General features: G+C 35.5%; 1 protein-coding gene across 1 annotated transcript in view; it reads right to left on the reverse strand.

Annotated features, from left to right (window-relative positions):
* The window catches only part of PLGRKT (plasminogen receptor with a C-terminal lysine), a 1,070,348-nt gene that overhangs the window by 191,423 nt on the left and 856,634 nt on the right, over positions 1 to 22,291 (reverse strand). Inside the window, exon 3 of the mRNA XM_044061128.1 lies at positions 6,872 to 7,002. Within this exon, the coding sequence (XP_043917063.1) occupies positions 6,872 to 7,002 (131 nt within the window). The remainder of the gene's footprint in view (positions 1 to 6,871; positions 7,003 to 22,291) is intronic.

A 22,291-nucleotide genomic window follows, 5' to 3' on the forward strand; every position in this document is an offset into this window, starting at 1 on the left:
ATCTCTTTTCACTGCAGTCTTTGATTAGACTTAGCTATAAATTCAACCAGAGCTGGTCTTTAATTTAATACTCCCCTAAACCCTTCTCTGTGCTTATACTCTGTTATCAGTCCCTTTCAGAGAAGACAGTTTACAACTTGCAGTTCAAATTTCTGCTTGGTCTCATTTCATGCTATGACTTTTCCCTACTTAGTTATTTTCTCCCAATACCTTGGTTCCTTTGCTCATTTTCTCGACAAAAAATGCCTGCTTCCTCTTGCCTGTTTTCTATACCCCTGCTTGTAATTATCCCTTTTGTTAAAATCTCTTTTCTTCATTCCCGTAACAGGTTAGTTCTCAAAATGTTTTCTGCTACTTTGAAATATAATATTATGTATGGTAGTGATTGTTCTCAAGTGCCAAAATTTAAAATCTTAACCTCTTCTTATTTTGTGACCTCTACCCTGTTTCAGCATCATTTTTCCACTATGACTTTGAAGATTGACTTTGTAACTCTAAAGTATCCCTTCAAATCTTGTAATCCTAAACTACCTTGTTCTGCTGGGGAAATATCCCATTTATTTCTTGCCTTCTATCCCTCCCAAATAAGTTATTTCAGTTCTTGATTAATTATGTTCCACAGCTTCTCCTCTGGTTGATAAAAATATGCCTGACATATATAAAATATTCAAGGGACTAGAAACCTTTTCACAGCTTGTATTTTATTATTTATATCCATAGTCTGTAACTTCCAAAATCTCAGTTTTATATTACATTTTCAGTCTCTTGCCAAATATCCTTAGTTGCTATAGCAAACTTACTTATTCTCAGTGCATTGTTTGGTAGTAAAATAAACATACTGGAATGAATATCAGGAAGACATAAATAAATATAAACCAACATTAAAGTGTGCCATAGAATAATCACCCACAACACCTTATGTGCAGGATACAGTTTCACTGTTACATGTACATATATGCTCTAGTAAATGGCTGAGTACATTTAAGTGTGCTAGGTAATTTCTGGTAGTTTTTACAGGAACTACTTTAATAAAGGTCTCAAGTTTTTCTGTTGCCAATACATCTATTATAGAACAGGAAAATAAACAGGGAAATGTTAAGTTGTCTATCTCGCCTTCATTCTTGCTGGATGGGATGGGTTCGGAGACCCTCGCTCATTTCGGCCCTAAAGCTCGAGAGTTGGTTCCATATCCCACAATGCCTCAGATCTCGTTTGCGGTTGGTTGCTTCTACCGGTTCCTGGTGAGTGTTAGCTTTTTATTCAAAAGTTACTCTTTTTCCCTTTTAACTTTAATTCTTCCTAAATTAGTGTAGGATATATATCTTTATCCCCCCTAATTTTTTTTCCGTTTTTCTAAGAAAAAAAGGTTCTTCCTTTCCTTGGGGCCTTGGCTTTCTTCCCTAAGGGTGTGTTTGTGTAGTTTTACTTTAACTTTTGTGCTTAATTATTAGTATTTTACTAAATTATTTTAGTATAAATAATTTTTCTGACAGGGTATAACTGTGTGTTTGGGTGTGTGTTAGTGTACACCTGTCAGTTACTGAAATGTCAAAGGAAGCAAGGTCTCTGGATTCAAGAAGTGTGATGCCCTGCAGGATTCCTGTGCTGTGTGAAAAACAAGCTGATTCTCAGAGGCTTGTTAAAACCAGAGGATTCCCTGTCAGTTTCAACAGGGAAGCCCTCAGGTTATCGAGGTACCCGTGTCGCTCGACAAAGGTCCGTCGGAACCGACAACCAGAAAGAGGTGGGTCACCTTCTCTTGGCTCCGTTCATTTGGCTCCAGGATCTCCCTGCTGTCCTCTAGGTCATCGAGGCTTTCCGATCATGACCTTCAGTAAGTCCGAGGCACTAGCCCAGATGCTTCAGAGCCCGACTCATCAGTCGGTGCCTGCCCCGTCCATCAACTCTTTCCTCCTTGCCGGTGACCGCTGGCTCTGCCTGACAGGGGGCATTTAGAGCCTGGCTCTACTCCTCTATGCTGCCTCACTCACTCCCTCATCCCGGACCGCAGAGAGCCAGCTCCTCAGGAGCCCCTTTTGGAGATTTCATCCTCTTCAGGCCTCTCCTGATTTGGCAGAAGAGCCCCTCGGAAGAGGAAGTGCAAGGAAGCACATTGACTCACCTGAGTCTATCACGTCGGACACAGATCTGGATGATTCGAGGTTCCCCTTCTGAAGATGTCTCATTTGCAGACATTCTGGAGATCCTTAAACAGAGGAAATTGGCCAGCCCTCAACCCTTCTGTGTATCTTGAGGCGTTTGGCTCTCTCCTTCCACCTCCTGGGTGTCGCCCCCCGTCGTCCCCCTCATGCAGGTGGTCGCTAAGAAGGCATGGAGGGCTCCTGCTCCAGTGGACGCCGCTGCCAGGAGACCCTCAAATTCATCACAGCTCCATCAGACAAGCAATTTTTATCAAAAGGAGTTTCTGTGGATGCTATGGTGGTAGCTGCTGCCACAAAGAAGGAACTGGCTGATCCTTCAGTGCCTGTCCATCCACCTAACAAGGAATCTAGGTCCATGGATAAGGCGGATGTTCTCCTCAGCGACATTTACCATGCGTTCGCTGAATTACCTGTGCCATTTCACTCGCTTCAAAGGGACTTGGTCAAGGAAGTGAAATGTTGTACAGCTGCGGGTTTCAAGAGAAAATGAACACGCAGCTGGCTATCCTTAATTCCATTTCCAACTCCTCCATGCGCCTCTCGCTCTTATGCGGCCGATGGCGCCTGGATGCGGCTATGCAACTGGAACCTTTCAAGGCGTCTTTCACGAACTCCCCTTTTGATGGATCATCTCTTTTTGGTCCTCAAGTGAAAGATGCCCTGACTTGGTGCGCGACTGTTGGCATGACCCTTTCTGCCCTTCTAGGCCTTACCCCAAAGGCCAGAAGGGTGGGAAGATGTGGTTCCGTAAACAAGCTCAAGGGACTTCGCCTGGCGCACAGAGTGTTTTTTTTACCAGAGGCAGAGGTGGGAATAACAATGGTGGGCAGGGGGTCCGCAGAACCAGGGCAATCGAAGCCTTTCCTGACAAGCCCTTTCAGCATCCCTGAGGTGTTGCACGGCTGCCCATCTTCGGAGGCAGTCTCACTGTACCCAGAAGCCTGGCTATCCCTGACTCAAGACAAATGGGTACAGTCCATCAGCTATTCTATCCCCTTTCTTTTTCCAAATCAGTCAAAAGATCCCTTCCAGATGTTCCACCCTCAAGGGATATAGCAGCTTTGGAAATTTCAAAACTGCTTGCAAAAAGAGCAATTCAGCCAGTGTCAGCAGACCAACAAGGATCCGGAATCTACTCAAGGTTCTTTTTGGTTCCAAAGAAAACAGGACTGGAGACCAATTTTGGATCTCAGTATCTTGAACAGATCAGTCAAGAAAACAAGATTGGATGGTCACGCTGCAATCCATTCTTCCCCTATTGGGAAAGGAAACTGGATGTGCTCTATAGACCTTCAGGATACTATCACATAAAATGAACAGACGCCCAGCGCTCCAGATTCCTCCGCTTCAGGCTGGGAACCAGTCATTTTCAATTCAGGGCCCTGCCCTTTGGTCTCACCACTGCCCCGGTGTTTACCAAATGCATGGCAGTGGTAGCTTCTCACCTGTTCCAGGTGTTTCCATATTTGGACGACTGGCTTCTCAAGCATCTCCTTCTGATGGCCATTGTCAAAAACTGGGTATTTCAATAAATTAAAGTCTGTTTTGTCACCTATTACCTACATAATTTAGATACTATAAACATGTCTGCAAAGGATATCAGACATTCACAAATTGGTGTCACTTCTTCTCAACAACAACAGAGCCAAAGCCAGGTTAGTTCTAAAGGTGTTGGGAATCATGGCCTCTCCTCCCATTGGCCAGATAGATCCTTCAGTGGATGCTTTTTCTCAATGGTCATACCAGGAACTCCCAATGTCTCACACCATTATGATCAAAAGCATCTCCTGTGGTGGATGTCTTCCCCAGCTCCTGTCGGGAAGACCATTTGTTCCACCTCCTCCGGTTGCTACTCTGACAACGGATGCCTCCCTGATCGGGTGGGGGCATTATCAGGGCAGGACAGTCCAGGGCACACTTGCACATAAATGTTCTGGAGATGAGAGCAGTGCATCCAGACAGACAATATGTCTGTAGTGTGGTACATCAACAAACAAGAACCAGATCATAAGCACTCAGACTGTGGCAATGGGCGATTTCTTCTCAGCGTCCAATTACATTGCGGACAAATTGAGCAGAGCTATACTCATGCCTCGTGGTCTCTGAAAGACTCTGTAGTGAGAGATTTTTCTCAAGTGGGGTCAGCCTTCCCAAAACAGCAGAATACTTCACTCTATTCCCTTTACCAGGCCAACCCAGCAGAGAGTCAAAGTTTGGCCCGGGGACTTCTTATGCATTTTCCCTCTTTTCCCTGATCTCTCAAGTAATACAGAAAGCTATCGCTCAGAAGGCCTCATTGCTCCTCATTGCTCCTTACTGGCCTCGACAAGTATGGTTCCCCTTTCTACATCGATTTCTCTTGGGCGCGACGTGGCATCTGGACCTAGTTCCAGATCTTTTGATCCACCAGTCGGGTCAGTTTCCCTCTCTGAACCTCACTGCTTGGTTCCTCCAGTTAATTATCTCGATATATTGATAGCTTCCCATAAATCTTCCACTCGAAAGATTTATTTGAGCTCATATTGGGCACAAGGAAAGGACATAGATCCTTTCACCATCCAACTAGTCCTTGATTTTCTAGCTGAACTCTTCCATGCAGGTTCATCTCCATCTACTCTTAAGGTTCAATTGGCAGCTATTTCTAATTTTCATGTGGGCATTTCTGAATCTGCCCTAATGTCCTTTTGAAAGGTTTTCTTCTCAGACCTCCTATAAGAAATCCTCCTTCTCCTTGGGACCTAAATTTAGTTCTTGCTTCCTTGATTCTTTAGCTTCATGTTCCTTGAAATTATTATCATGGAAAACTCTCTTTCTGGTGGCTATCACATCAGCTAGAAGAATTTCAGAACTTCAAGCACTCAGTTGTCGTTCTCCTTATCTTTTGTTCCATAAGGACAGAGTTTCCTTGCCTAAGGTGGTTTCAGCATCAAATCTAAACCAAAGCATTGACCTCCCTGTCTTTTTCCCAGAGTATTCAAATAGGTCTGAACAAAATTACACTGCCTGGATGTTCATCGTCAATTAAGGTACTACTTGGACAGGACGAAACAATTCAGAAAATCTGATCAGCTGTTTGTCTCCTATGAAAGCAGAAAAGGACTTCCAGTTTCAAAGGTATCATTATCCAGATGGCTAACATCTCTGATTACCCTTGTTTATGAGATTAGACACCAAAACTGCCTAATAAACCTAAAGCCCATTCCACCAGAGCTTTGGCTACTTCTTTAGCCTTCAAGACAGACTGCCTATTGACACCATTTGTGCAGTGCTACTTGGGCTACTCCTCACACTTTTATTTCCCATTATAAGTTGGATTTAGCTTCTAGGCATAGAGCTAATTTTGGTTCCACTGTTCTCAGGAGTCTGTTCCCCGGGACAAGGTGCTGTCCCATCCAGCAAGAATCCTGGCCTGGACAGACCTAGAGGTTGTGATCGTGACCTCCTCTTCCACCTCTTTCTTAGTCATATGCTATTGTGCATATTTTCTTTTTCAGGATGTAGGTTTTCTTCCTGCTGTTAGAGGTGGATTCTTTTACAGTTATACTGTTATTGATATAAGCTGGGTTAGCTTACAAACGAGATCTGACTAGCATTGTGGGATATGGAACCAACTCTCGAGCTTTTTTAGAGTGGCCGAGTCGGAGCCGAGGTCGGCTCCGAACCCATCCCATCCAGCAAGAAGAAGGCGAGAAGAAGACAACTAACATGGAACGTTATGGTAAGAACATAACTTCTATTTATCATTCAATAAGAGGTCAAATGAGAGATGCAACTGTCATCAGAAGAGGTTTCTACTATTAAAACATCCATACAACAGCCCTACAATACGGACAGCCTTAAATCTGATATAATGTACATCAGCTATTTTAACATTACATATCCTCCTTTGGACTAATCCAATAAAGTACACAGGATAAAGGGGATATCAGACTTTCAAAATGCAGAACAAATATTTGTCCAAGTTCATGAACAGATTTCCACTAGAGGACCTGAAAACATACCTCTGAAATGTTTCTGATTTTCAGGGTTGTCCCTGATTTTTCCAAAATGTTGCTCTGTTTGCCTTAGAATTAGTGACTTTTTTGAAAGGAAAAAAAAGGTGACTCAGAGTAAAGAATATAATAATTAAAATTATAGAATTATTTTACTTCAAAGAATTATTTTATTTCAAAAAATGCATGTTAATTCACACCCTCCTTTTCTATGAACGTTCTAGGTTTGTAGTGCCTTTATTTAAAAATTATCCCTTATTTGGGTCCTTTATCAAGATATTATTTTTGGCTTTGTCTTGAATTCTGAAGATAGGACTTTGAAAGCTATTTATCTTGTACAAGTAGTCAGAATGATGGTTTGTTAAAGATTTTAATTTGAATTCATCATGAATCTATACAGAAGCAATAGTGCTCTGCTGACACAACATAACTGAAAAGCATAGGGACCACAATGCTAGGTAACACTTTCAGACACAACAGCTCATGTTGCCAACATTCCAGAAATTCTCATACATAGTTTTCTATTAGAAAGCCAATTCTTGACATAATCAACAATTAAACCATTAACTTCAGGTTGGACTAAACTGTTAATGACTGTACAGGATGATAATTATGAAGTACATTACCAGATATCAAACAGCTAGCCAACATTCCTACACCAGAACTGATGATGATGAGTATCTGTATTTCTGTTAAACATTAAAAAATACAACATACCCTGCAGTTAAACCTAATGCTGAAAGTCCAAAAAATGTTCCAAAATACTTCAGAAATTCTCTAGACCAGGCAATCTGCATAGCCATCTGTCTTTCCCGCATCTGGTTCTGCATCAATATCTGTCTTTCCAACTGAAATAAAAGAAAACATATTAGATAAGATGTAAACTGAAATAAATGTATGAAATGCATTTATATGAGTAACTCATCCTAACAGCAAAACCTGAAATCATCTACATGCCTGCATAAAACTCCTTACTATAAGGTAAAGGGTTTGCTAGGCAAACTTTACCTGCCAATTTCTACATAAGCTAGCTATCTCAAAATTGAATGTACCTCCTTCCTGGCATTCTTACTTTCAAAAATACTTTCCAAAACAGTTCTATTTAGTTGTAGTGAACAAAAAATGTCCCACTATGAACAACACTAAGAAAAGATATATTCCATATACTCCACCAAAAAACGATGAATGATTAATAAAACTATGAATTCATAGAAAGATTTGTATCCATTCTCAGTAATAAGCAACAAACAGAAATGAGGATAACCACGAAGAATACACCAACAAACAACATGAACATTTATGCATCATCAGTAAGGGCAGATAGAATGGCTCCAATTATGCTGCCATATCAATAACCCAACAAATGAAAATGAAACAGCAAGCTTTATGCAGGTGTATATGAATACATAAAAAACATACACAGATGGGTGTCACAAGGAAAGGAGGGAGACTATCCATACAAAGTCAGGCATCAATGTGATGAGAATCCATGGTTGTATCAAGTATGTCAAACAGCTACCCTGTTCTCTTCATCTTATATGCCTGCCACTCCAGTTTGTTATATGATATCCAAAGCAAACCATAAAAGGAGGATGACACTGATGCTGCCTGTTCATGTTGTTTGTTGGTGTAGTCTTCCTGGTTATCCTCATTTCTATTTGTTGCTTATTACTGAGAATGGATACAAACCTTTATAGATGAGACAAAACCTACCTACCTTACATCTAGAATGTCAGTGCAAATTATAATGTTTAACAAATGTGTGTATAAAGCCTCTCATATATCCTGAACTGTTATTGTCATAAAAAATAAGCTGGAATGGTCTTAAATTCTACTCACACCTATAAGCACCTTTTCCAGATATTTTCATTTAACACCAACATTCTTTTGGTGTGATGGTATTTTTGGAGCCTGGCCTCCTTAATTAACTGTCTCAACAATTAAATATATGCAGCATTATTAAAGGCAGGGTATGAGCAATAAAGTAACACCTACACTGTTAAATGCAGGATATCCTGCAGTCTAGATATTAATCATTGTTTATTCCTTACTGAAAACTTTGACTTATCTTTTCATAGCCGAGAGAGATGCATGTTACTTTTTTTTGTTCAAAGAAATTGTTTGTTTTTCTTTACCAAAAAAAAGATCAATTTTCAATACAATAATATGACAATATAATAAAATAATGCCATTACATATGAGAAAATAGTTGAACTATATACAATATGTACAAGACCTGAAAATTAATAGTAAAGCTCCAACAAAAAGTACTTTTTTATTCCTCCTCTCTTCACTTTTGTTAGCTTTACTTATTTAAATAACAGACGTGATTATGTTGATAGAAGTCAGTAAGAGAAGCTACTTTCTTCCAAGGATTATTGGAAAATGGCTTGGAATTAATCTTAAGTGCTTTTATTTTAGACTCTTTGAAGGCTGTTTATTTAAAAAAAAAGACAGAAAATCTCCAAAAGATGGTGAGTTGTTCACTTCCATTTCCTAGTAACGCATTTCCTTGATATTGCAAGGATGGCCCATACTAAAAAAAGATTAACATTATTCAAAATACAACTACTGCAAACATTAAATATTACTAAAAATTTATATATAAAAAAGTATCCAAAAACAAGGCTTTCAAGAAATCATGTATATTACACCAACACAGGTTTAAACCAATCAGCTTTGCAGTCTTGTAAACATCTACAACAAATTATATTATCTCCATTACAATTAGCTATTTTATTTGGAGTTAAAATGCTCTATGTAGAAATTTCCATGTAAACATGTGCCAATGCTGAGATCAAGAAGTATCTTTTACAGAAGATATTTGATTTTTGTACTCCGTGAAATAGGAGATATGATCAATTGTAATATGTTTCCAACATTTATCATTTAAATTTATTTTATACAAATTTTGTACAGTTTTTGAAATTTAATCAAATTTTGATTTATTGTATATAATTTCATAGAAATAATGAATTAATTTAGGGTTTTCTTTAAAATGCGAATGATAGATCAACACAATTCCAGAGACTGCATTTTAACATTTTGTGTCAATAACCAATCTTGAGGATCCAAATTAAATTCTATTGAGTTCTTGATCATATTTAATGTTTAAATCTTTAAAACAATGTTGCCAACAAATAAAATTCATATTCTCCCATTTTATGAATATATTACTATTCAATTTACTAAAAAAAGTTTCTGGTAATACTAAAATGGATTATGGAATCAAACCAGATTTTAATATCTATATTAGAAAGAATTGTATTCTTAAAAGTTTTTCGACTATCTAAATATTTAAAATATGGGGGGGGGGAGAAAAAGTTATACCACATACAGTTACACAGATAATGACAAAATAAATTATCTTGACTTTTCAAACTATTAGTATGTAATATTACTATTTTTGACAAAAATGAAATGTAAAGTTTTCCAGTTAGAATTGTAATTAGAGTCAACCCAATTTAATAATGTTTTAAAAGTTACCACTTTAATATTAAGATTCAATGTCTAGAAAATTGATTCCTCCAAGCTCCCATGTTCTAATATGGTGAGATAATGCAAAGCAATTCTAGGTTTATTATGGAACCAAATAATGTTAATATTAGATTATTAATTTTATTATGATGTTTACTAGGCAGAAGAGTCAGGGCTTGTATTATATATAATAATTTAGACAGAATAATACTTTTTATTAACTGGAGTCTATCTTCAAAGGAAATGAAAAAAAGTGATTTCATTTAGTAATAAGATTATTAATTATATTTATGATATTACCATAATTAACCATTATTTCATCAATAGATTTCAATAAAGCAATGCCTAGATATTTAAATGAGGGAACTTTAACACCGATACTATGATTCCTTTGTATTTGAATGTTTTTATTTAATATATTCAGATTTCATGTGATTAAAATGAAGACTAGAAATGGATTAAAATAATTTTGATGTAGAATCTAGTTCAAAAAGAGAAGATCTTGAGTCAGAAAGAGTAAAACATCAGCAGCAAATAACATAATTTAGAAGACTACTGTTTAAAGATATCTGTGCTAAGAATATTTAAATTTGTTTGCAATAAAATAGTAAAGATTTCTATTGCTAAACAAACAGAATTGGAGAACACTGACATTGTTTAGTACCTCTAGTTAAAGGAATATGATTTGAAGTGAAGGGACCAAACTTAACAATAAGTACAATGTTAGTTTTATATATATTCTTTAAGAGAGCAATAAAACTTTCAGGGAAATCAAAAATATCTAGAATTCTAAATAAAACAAAATCCAGCTCAAAGAATGCTTTTTCATTGTCTACACTAATTAATAAAGCTTCTTCATTTCTATTAAAACAATCTATAATAGTTAATATATGCTTAATATTATCATGTGCTTGTCTTTGATAAATAATGCCCATTTGATCAGAGTTGATTACTTGGGATAAAGGTTCTTTTAATCTATCATTAATGATGGGCATGGATTTCTATAATCAGTATTCAAAAGTGAGATAAGGCCTGTAAGACGAGTATAATTGGGAGTTTTTATTTTGTTTTATAATGGGAACAATTAATGATTTCAAGAGGGAGGAATGGCCTTTTGAGACTAAACCTCAATTAATGTTTTATGAAAAAATGAAGTGACAGTGGGAGGAAAGAATTTATAAATTTCTATTATTATACCATCTATACATGGAGCTTTTTTAGGTTTTGATTTTTTTAAATTTTATCAAGGATTTCTTTATATAAAACATTTATATAAAACATTTATTATAGTTTATATTGTTTCTATAAGCTTTTTTATTTTGACAACATTTTCTTAATACTTAGAAAATTAAGATCTAATATTGAGGTTTTAACATGTGAGTTAGAGTTTTGATTTTGCATAGTATAATGCATAGTAGAATGAAATTTAAAAACATCAAGAATATCACCAATATCTGTGATTTTTTTCTATTTTTCCCTCGTCTTACTTCACACATATTTTTAATTTTTGATTGTAATTTGACTCTTCAGACGGATTATGAATATGCTTGATAGACAGTGAGTAGGAAGTTATTTTTAATCTTTCCACAGCCAGGTTTGATTTATGAGATACAATATCAAGATATTGATTATTTAATGATTCTATTTCCTTTATAATGGATTTATTTTTAGTAAATTTATGCTTGGACAAAAGGAGTTGAGATTGAATGTTTTGTAATTCTGAGTCCTATTTCTTAATTTTATTTTTATACCAAGTTAAAATTTTACCAAAAATATAAGCGTTCAATGAATCCCAGATGATAGCTGTATTTAATGTCAAGAGTATTATTAGTTTCCAAACAATTTAGTTTGGAAATCAACCAAGGTTTAAACTTTAAATTTAGTTATATAAACAGGGATTCTAGTTAAAGAATAATTTTTTTGAAATTAGTTTGAGGCCTTAACATAACAGCATCATGATCAGAAACAGGACAAGGAAAAAAGGTTAAAAGTCGAAATCTTGAGAGGCTAGTATTTTGTCAGTTCATGTCTGAGTGCCATACTTATAATCCTGATGAGAATAAAGCAATGAGAAATAGTCTTTCATAATAAACAAATATTTTAGATTGAGACACTTTCCATTTTATGAGAGCTTTTGCAGCAGAAGACCATCTTAGTTTCCTTTTATTACTAGAATCTAAATCTTCCAATATACAATTAAAATCTACACATATAATTAGATTACCTTTACAATTATCAAGAATGAAGTCAAGACATTTCTTAGCTAAGCTTTGTCCCATATTTGGGAACGAATAAACATTTACTAAAATCCACCCTATTATTAAATCCTGCAACTAAAAGTGTGAAGAGACCATCTTGATTTTCATATTTATGAATATTTAATAGAAAATACATTTTTCCAAAGAATCATGACCCCCTCTTCTCCTAGATTTAAAAGAAGACTGACCTAGAATTATGCAATTATTTGGATTCCAAATGTTTTTTTTCCACCTGTTTAATCACTTCAGCTTTATTTGCATTCAAAAACTGTATTAAATTTGATGTTTTCCTTAGATTGCTATCTTTAGATGTCAATGGTTTAAACAAAGAGAAATCTATCTAAAAATTAAGTTAGAATTTTTTATTTTTTTACTATCCTTAAAAGAAGTAAGCAGTACAACACAGCGCATTATAAACTTTCTTTTGTAATTATGGAGCAAAATAATTGGTGGTTAAGGCCATATAAGAAAACAAAAGAAATAAGAGAAAAATAAAAACAACTATGCTGAAAGCCATAAATGTAAATTATAAACATGGACTTATCCAAATTCTTAACCCAATAGCTAAAAGAAAGAATCTGTCAGATTACCATCACTACATAACCAAATTATAGTCTTAAAAAAAAGAAATTCCTATCTGAATAAATCAACTGACGGAGACATTTTTAATATTTATAAAATATGTATAACAAGCTATAATGTACATTTGAATAGTTGTTAAAATGAATAAAAGCAAAGATGGTCTATTATGTAATAATAATGAAGAGTAATATTATGCTTTATCTCTTCTTTCCTTCACTTATCCTTTCCTACTGTCTACTTTCTCTCTTGTTTGCCTATCACCTTTCTCCAAGTCTTACTTACATTTGCAAAGAGAACAAAATAATAAATTAGATTGTTAGGCACAGTTATAGTTAGTAGATATTATGTGTAGTCTAAAATCCTATGTCTTAAAAAGTAACAAGATAAATAGACACAATACTAACTAAATTATGATGATTATCAATAAAATATATAGCTGTAGCTATAAAAGGTGAATATACTAACATAGAATGAGAAAAACTATTGTACAATCTATGCCAAGTCATATAGTTCCATTACTGATTTAATTTGTGAGACTTCAATTTAGAGCGAGAACAAATGTAGTAAAAATTGACTTAATAGTTTGAGTATTGTAAATCAGTAGTACCTACTATGTATAAGAAGCTATAATATTGTAAAATCAATAAAAAGCATTATCAATATTTAATCAACAAAACTATGAGTATTAAATACCAGGTAGTGTTAAACAGCTATCTATGTTCAAGACGAAACTGAGGCTTTTAAGACAGTTAGGCAAAAGGCACTGTGAATAATTAAACTGTGACATTCATATCTGTAATTAACTTACCTTTCAAGTTTAAATATGTTAAAACAAATTCATATCTTTCTTTATAAACAAGTAAAACTCTTAACAGATATTAATACAAACTAGAAACTCACAAGTTAATAGACAGTATGTAATTGTACTAAATGAATATATATATATAACTTCAAGTTACAACTCTGTAATAACAGCAACTGAATAAAATATCAAATTCGCCATTATTTATTCATATAAAACAAATTAATGCAAAGGTGTAAGATGTTTTTCTTTTTCTTTTCTTCTTCCCTTTCACCTTCCCCATTCACTTCTTTTTTCTTATAACATTTGTACACATATATACATGTCAATAACCAACATATTCAGTAATTCCAACTATTCAGACAACTTTCACATATACAGAATATGCATTGCTAAGAAAAGAAATATGAAATAATTATATTATCAGAATGGACATAAATGCAGCACTCTTTCAAACATATAAACTTATTTAACCATGTTTATATATATATATATATATATATATATATATATATATATATATGGATATGAAAGAAACACTAACTGTTATAAAATTGCATATATAATAAAGGCTGCCTTGTTTTCAGCATGAATAAGTAGCATAAAATAATATTCAAGACCTCACTTCCATCACTGTTCTCCATATCATTCATGTGATGCAATAACATATGAAAAAGTTTAAAAGAAGACTAGTTATAAATAATTTAATTACATACAATTCAGCACAAGTATTAATCAATTATTTAACAATAATGCTATCTCAACTCATTAGTTCAAATGTGCAAAGAACGAAATGTGAAAAAAACCCAGCAAAATAAGAGATAGCATAACAGCTAACTAGTGTAATGCATTTTATAATTTACATAAGATTAAACAAAAAAAAAAAAACGGTAATAGTAATCACTAATAACTTGTGCACAAATATTTCTGTTATTCACAGACACCATTGCAGTTAGCAAAGGAACAAAAAAAGGTCTGTTTAATGTGGGAGCTCATGCAGTATGTCACAAGGTGAGTGCAGCAGGAAATAAGTTGAATGCAAGTATGTAAACACGCAAGCAGTTCAAAAAAAGTGCCACTGCCTTACATCAAAAATTGTAATCTCCTGAAAAGGACAAATAAGCAAGCTCATCATAAAAACATTTCCCTCACACAACCTGAACTCCATAAAGTAACTTAGCAACACTACAGAAACACAATCAATACTCGGTGAAACAAGGAATAAAACATAAAAAAAAAGGAAAAACTTCACAAAAGCATGGTTAGTAACTTATCTGAAATAAGAAAATACATTACACGTGTCCCCCAAAAAAGGAACGAATCAATAACCTTAATGATAAACTACATTACTAATAAATCTAAACTCTATAATAAAGAATATATAACTTAGCATTAAGAATATAATGTATATAATATGATTAAAAAAATTAACTTGATTAAAAGGAAATATGAAGAGGAAAGTTACGTGATGTGGAAAACAGAACCTGTGTGACACAGTAATTCTAAAACATCCATCTTGAGTTCTTGAGGGATGACAGGGAAACAAATTCCAAGAAGGAATGTTTAAATAAATATATTTTTACTATTTTGTTTGTTATAAGCTGTTTTCAGTACTAAAACTTCCTAGATTTATAATCAATTATATAAAAAAAGAATGTGGAAAAAGCAGACAAAAATGCTAAGAACAACAGTCATTACTTGATAGCTTTTGTGGTTTTGTTGGTGTTGGTGCTGTTTGCTATAGGATCTGTTTTTTGTTTCTTTGAAGTTCTTTAGAGTACTGGAAGACCAATCCATATCTTCAGTCACTGGTGTGAAATTGCTATTTTTTAACAAAGACAGAAGCTTCTTCTAAGGTATTAAATATTCTTACTTGATTTGATAGCTGTATTTTTATTTTTACTGGAAAGATGATTTGAGATTTTAAAACCTCTCAGTCTAAGAGATTTCACAAGAGGCCAGCCCGCATCCTTTTCTAAGATCCATTGTTTTCAATGAATAGTCATTATCAAATCTTATTGGATGCTGTTTATATTTCAAAGGTGTTTTTTCTCCATGCAGTTTTAAGTACAAGATCAATGAATGATAGAAATTTCATTACTGTTGATCTTGGAGGTGAAGATGGGGAGACAGAATAGCTTTACCCATGGCTCTGTGTGGTCTTTTTCAATACCAATGAAAAACCTTTCTGAAGATTTAATATTTTTGGAATCCAGGAATTCAAAAATGAAATAAAATTTTCTCCTTCAATTTTTTTCTATTAAGACCAAAAATCCTTGCATTATTTTCCCTTCTCTGTTCTCCACATCATCTATTTTGTTTAGAAGACAAGTATTTTCTTTTATTAGAAATTCAGTTTGAAATTATTCTTTTAGTCTTCCATTTATGTCACTCAAGGCATTTTTTATAGCAGAGATTTTAGTTGCCAGTGTTGTAACATCTCTTACAAGATTTCAGTTTGTTTAAAAGTATTTCTTCTTAAATTTTCTATGTTCTCCTGAAAGCCATCTATTTTAAAAGAAAGTTCCTGAAGAGTAGTTGTCACTAACTGTACATCGTTCTTCAAAAAATGTCAGTATGTGAATGTTTGGAATTGCTAATTATCACTCAATAAAACGGTCTCCAAGTAAAGTGACCAGAAAATTTTCATAAAACTTCATAAAAACTGAAAGATAAGATGTCTGAACTATTATCAATCAGAATGATGCAAGATTTTCAAAAAAGATATTTTCCTATTTTTATGTCTAATACTGCAGAGGTGTAAAAAGTTGCTGCCTTCTCTTAGCCATCTTGGCTCTGCTCCTAGATTATCGTTATTGAGAGGCATGGTGTGAAATGTCACAATGGAAGAAATAAAAATACATCATACCTGCCAATGGAGAGTACACTGTACTGGAGATATTGCTAGCTAATTGCTAGTATTTATGATATATGTAAAAAAACAGACATAGATTTGTACTAGACTAATTGCCCTTGTGGGACATTTTAAGCCTAGCCAGTTACCCCATGTGAGAATCAAACCCTGCACCTTGTGTCTGCAAGGTGAACGTCTTAACCATTATTCCAACCTCCAACCCCTAATAGTTCCAAAATCAAGTCACTTGTAAATTATTAATGGCATCAGGTGAAGTTTTAAATGATGTAGAAAAATATTATTTATATTTGCAATTGTATGTTGCACAGTTGCCATATATGCATTTATTGTTGATTTTACAGAATGATTTCCTGTTGTCATGTGAAAGCTCAAATCTGGCCAAACAAAACTGTTTTAATGCTATGTGTTTAGGTTGTACAGTTTCTAAGATACGAAAAGTTGTTTGCGAACTTTCAAAAAATGTATAATTATGGGTTTGTGTGCAATATATTATATCACAGTACTGAAGTTAAGACATTACTATTACATTTTTTTTCTTATAGTGGTAGTGCTGCTATTTTCCCTTTTAGCGCCTTCTCTGTGGAGTCTGCATGTCCTCCCCATGGTCGAGTGACGTTTAAAGACATGCAGGTAGGTGCGTGCAATAATGGGTGTACCTTCTTTGAAGGTTGGGCGTCGGGCTGGCAACTTGGCACCGTAAAATCCACTACCAATCATTAGCAGATCGGAGTTCCGCTGTGGAGACCCCTAACTGGGAAAAGATGAAAGACATTAGTTTTAGTAGCATTTTCTGTTCACATGGTATTTACATTTGATTGGCTTGTGCTTTTTAACTTGATATTTCAGAAAATGCCCTGGAATGAAATGATGTGTGTACATTGCTAAATATATGATGTTGTACCCTGTACTACTAATGGACAGAGGCAGCTCTTAAATTCTTTATCCCATGCACGGATTCTCTCAAATTATCTATGGTTTTATCCCAGTTATTCTTATTAGGGGTAATATATAATTATCAACCATGGGATTGGTAAGGCTAACCAAATGGGATAAATTATTTTGAGCACAAAACGGGAAATTGGCTAGGCTTAAAATGGCCTGCATGGGCAGCTAGCCTAGTACTTAGCTATGAACCTATCAGCCTATGAACACGGCTCAGAGGTGTTAATGTTCTAGTTACATTTGCCATAACAAAAAAAAAACAATGTAATCTCGAAATCATTCGCTTATTATACTCTTCTCTATCACCTTTAATGAATGAAATATTCAACTGGTCAGATTTTCTAAGACTTTTATTCCTTTTAGCATAATACCCAGTTTAGGTACATTCACAAAATGTCTTAATATCCCTGCTTTTGAAAGAAACCAGGAAGCTGCATAGCCTGGCATGAGCACACATCACAAACAACACTCAAATTTCAGTTTATTTAGGTTATTTTATCAAAACACTGTTACACAATAATAAAACAAATACAGATATTACATCAACAGCAAAAACAACGTAAAAGTTAACAATTAATCCACACCATTATAGACTAAATCAAAAAAGGTATGTTTTCTAAGCCTGTCTGAAACCAGTCAAAGAACATACTTGGAGACATGGAGGTGGCAAATTCCACAACTAAAGTGCTTGACAGTAAGTAACATACATGAAAAACTGAACGGTCAAGGCTGACCTGCAGAACCACTAGTAGCCTCTCAGAAGCTCAACACAGTATCTGCTCAGGGCAATGAGCTCCTTTAGTTAGTAAGGACCCCGATTGTGCATGGACATAAATGCTAATCCTAGAATCTTGAAAACAATACTATAGCAGACAGGAAGCCAATGCAGGCCACACAGAACAGGCATAGTACATTGGAAAAATGGCATAACTATAAGTAGCCTAACTACAAAATAATTCTACACCATCTGTAACCACTCAAGTTCAGCATCAGGCAGTCCCATGTGCAAGACACAGCAGTAGCCACCATCTATAACCAATCAAGTTCAGCATTAGGCAGTCCCATGTACACAGCACAGCAGTAGTCACCATCTGTAACCAATCATGTTCAGCATTAGGCAGTCTCATCTGCAGGGCACAGTAGTAGCCACCATCTGTAGCCAGTCAGATTCAGCATTAGGCAGTCCCATGTACACAGCACAGCAGTAATCACCATCTGTAACCGATCAAGTTCAGCATTAGACAGTCCCATGTGGTCACCATCTGTAACCAATCAAGTTCAGCATTAGGCAGTCCCATGTGGTCACCATCTGTAACCAATCAAGTTCAGCATTAGGCAGTCCCATGTGGTCACCATCTGTAACCAATCAAGTTCAGCATTAGGCCGTCCCATGTACACAGCACAGAAGTAGTCACCATCTGTAACCGATCAAGTTCAGCATTAGGCAGTCCCATGTGGTCACCATCTGTAACCAATCAAGTTCAACATCAGGCAGTCCCATGTGCAAGACACAGCAGTAGCCACCATCTGTAATCAATCAAGTTCAGCATCAGGCAGTCCCATGTGCAGGACACAGCAGTAGTCAATATCTGTAACCAATCAAGTTCACCATTAGGCAAGTCCAATGTACAGGGCACAGCAGTACTGTAATCGGGGAGAGACCAGGTCATGAATAACAATAGAGAGATCTGCTTGTGGAATTAGGTGCTTAATCTTGGAAATGTTTCCAAGATGGAAACAAGATGAATTTATTACAGATGCAACCTGGTCCTAAAGTGTTAGTCACAAGTCAAGAATATTGTCATGATTTCCTACATTACTAATAAATTAAAGGTTGCCATCAACATGCATTATATAGTTTTGGCAAGGGTATGGCAGAGGAATCTCGGAGCTGTATTAACTGCCAAGACCTCAGTCTTTCTGGTATTTAATTTTAATTGATTTTTAGTAAGCCAAGTATATATGCCAAGTATTTGTTATCTTGTGTTTTTACCAGACAATGTATTGTATGCTCTTGTGCTTTAGCTGTTCAATCTGACATATTTGTTATCTTGTCTTTTATCACACTGTATTGTTACTGCGCTTTATCAAATTGTATGTATTTGCATTTCTGTGGAGCTTTTCTCCCTGGGTCTCCACTGAAAATAGGCACTTTTTGGCCCAGCGGACCTTCCCGGTAAAGAAATGCAATAAATAAATAAATAAAAATATGTACATCTTTTAAGATTGTCATCCACGGTGTATATACAAGCCATATATTCTTGGGAAAAGAAGTAAATCTGAATATCATCAACAATAAAGAACTCAAGGTAGAAACCTTCAGTGTTCTGCAGTTGAGATTCTACACCAAATAATTCAGTTCTGAATTGACTCTCTGGGTACAGTTAAACAAGTAGGTTCATAGGTTCATACTAGGCTATCTGCCCGAGGGCATTTACAAGCCTAGCATATTAGTTTTGCTTACTTACCCTTTACCTTTAGGGAACTATATATATTTTTTTGCTGTGTATGATGTAAACCAGTCCAAAACCACAGTAGAAATACCACAGTAAGACTTTAATCATTCTATTAAGATGCCATGGTCGACTGCGTCAAATGCTGCAGAGACATTCAGGATAACCCACAGTGTATAGTGCTGCTAGTCTCTTACTATCAGGAGATCATTAACAACTCTTATAAGAGCTGTTGCAGTACTACAGCTAATATGAAAGATTAACTGGAAAGGATCCAATAAGGCCACTAACTTTAAGATAAGTCTCTAGTTGCTTGTAAACAACTTTCTTAATAACCTTTCCCAAAACAGTGAGGCTAGAGATACAGCAGAAGTAGTTTAAATTATGGTTTGGTCGGGATAACCAAAGCCTCTTTCAAGGCTGAAGGAAACACTCCATACCTCAAAGAAGTAACCATGATCTGAAAAATTACTAGGTCCAGCACATTAAAACTGTCTATAACCAGTCTGGTTGGAAAAGGGACCAGCCTGCATGTTAGTCACAAACTAGAGAACATATCAGTGAACTCATCAAATCAGAAATTGAACATCAACCAAGACATAGTGAATGGGAATGGGGATGCACTATGTCACCCTTGGGATCAGCTGGAATAACAGTGGAATTATTGAAGACAACTTTTTTAGTGAAAAATTGAGCAGCATTTACTTGACTAAACTCTTCTGATTGTCAGATAGACAGACAGACTGGGCTGCACAGTTTCTCCACCACCTGGAAAAGTGCAGTTGGTTGGTCAGCCACTAATGTGATTTTCCTAGAAAGAAACTTTGACTTTTTTGCAAGAAATCTGTGCTTGATAGTTGTAATATTGTTCATTAAGCTTAATCCTTTTTTTTTTTGATCATGTATTTTTTAACATCTTTACTGAATTATCACTTAAGACAGAGGCAAAATACATTTATATAAAAGAAAACAAACCATGTTAACATGTTCACAGCTGCAAACATTATACATCACATACATGCTTTTATACAATTATCATCAATTCAGCATTATATAAGTTGCTCATTTCCTGCCTTTCTTTAAACCTCACTCCTGCTCCAAAATGTTATTCTGCATGTATTTTTCCCACAGCATTCATTTTCTTCTGTGTAGTTTGCCCCATACCCTTCAATGAATATCCCACTTCCAGTTCTTTTATCTGTGTTACAATATTCACTACTTCAAGTATAGTAGGTTTAAACTTAGATTTCCATTTTCTAGTAATTGTTTTTTGTTTTGTTTTTTTGGCAGCCACCAGAATTAAACTTAACAAGACCTTACTATGTCTGGGCAATTCAGATCCTGTATCCTAGCTCAAAAAATACTTCTTTAGTTATGCACATTTGCTCACCCAATATTTCTGACGAGTACTCTGCAGGAAAAATTTAAAGTCTCCCAACTTATTTCACTCCCAATTTGAGATATAAAAATGCCTATGCAAATACTTCCAAACAAAAATCCTAAATCTTCTAGAATTTGTTGCATTTTGGGAGCCATATACAGTTCCTCCCATTGTTCCTTGTGAAATGCTTATCCAAATTCTCTTCCCAGTCTTTTCTAACCTACTCTGATGCCTATAGTTATAGTGCAATAGTTTATTTGCCCTACGAACTATCTCTTTGTTAACAGCAGCTTCTGTTCAAGGTTCAAGTTAAAACTCTACCAGAGCAGGTCTTTCACTTAGGAATCCCTATCCCTTTCTCTTAACCTATATGTTAGGGAAGGCAGTCTCTCACCAGCGGTCCAAATATCTTCTTGGTCTCTTCCCATTCTATTACCTATCCATCATGCTCCCAATATCTTGGTTCCTGTACCAGTTTTCTGCAGTAAGTTCCAGCCCCTCTTGCCTATTCTCTGTACCCCTGATTGCAGTCATCCATATTGGCAGAATCTTGTTTCTCCATGCTCATATTGGTTTAGTTCTTGGAATATTTACTGCTACTTTAATTCATCAAGCTCAGTCTTGTCAGTCCAACATATAGCTTACCACTAGCAATGCTCCAACATGCATCTAGCTCGAAGCATAGTATGAAGAGAAGACTCACATCACGATTTACTCTCTTAGCAGGGACACAGCAAACAGAACCTGGGGCAAAGGAATGCATGATGGTAGAGATTTATTATAATTCTCCACTAGGGTATCTACTATATGAGCATCACTGTCCAATATGAAGTGAAGGAAAACATCAGAAAAAAGGGAACCATTATTATGATTAATATTGTGGACTACCCTCAGCTCATTTCAGGGGGGAGCATGGCTAGGAAGAACTAGTTCAAAGTGGACCAGGAATTCATCAGGCCAGATTCATGGCCGTCAGATCCATTCAGTTCAAATTCAGAGTGTGTTCAAGTTTAAGGAATGTAGAGGTAATAACCCGAAAAAACACAAATTCTTTCATACTACAATTAAATTAATAGGCAAGAGACACTATTTCATCTTCAACCCAGACATTTTAAAGTCAAACAGCACAACAACGTACTGTTGACCAAAGACTGAGTCAACATGAATATCAGTGAACTCCTAAAGGAATAATCTCGCATTAGCTTGTGAATGGTAGACAAAGAGAAAGATACAGTTTTCACCAAAACAAGGTCATGTTCAATGGTACTGGTCTTTCTAGTGCCCTCCCGGGTTACCCTATATTTGTTGTTGCTAGAAACTGCAACCCTACTCCTCTTGCTACCCCCTCCTCAGCTAAAGTAAGGGCC

The sequence above is a fragment of the Protopterus annectens genome, chromosome 2.part0, assembly GCF_019279795.1.
Source record: "Protopterus annectens isolate FY-2018-M chromosome 2.part0, PAN1.0, whole genome shotgun sequence".
Taxonomy (NCBI): domain Eukaryota; kingdom Metazoa; phylum Chordata; order Ceratodontiformes; family Protopteridae; genus Protopterus; species Protopterus annectens.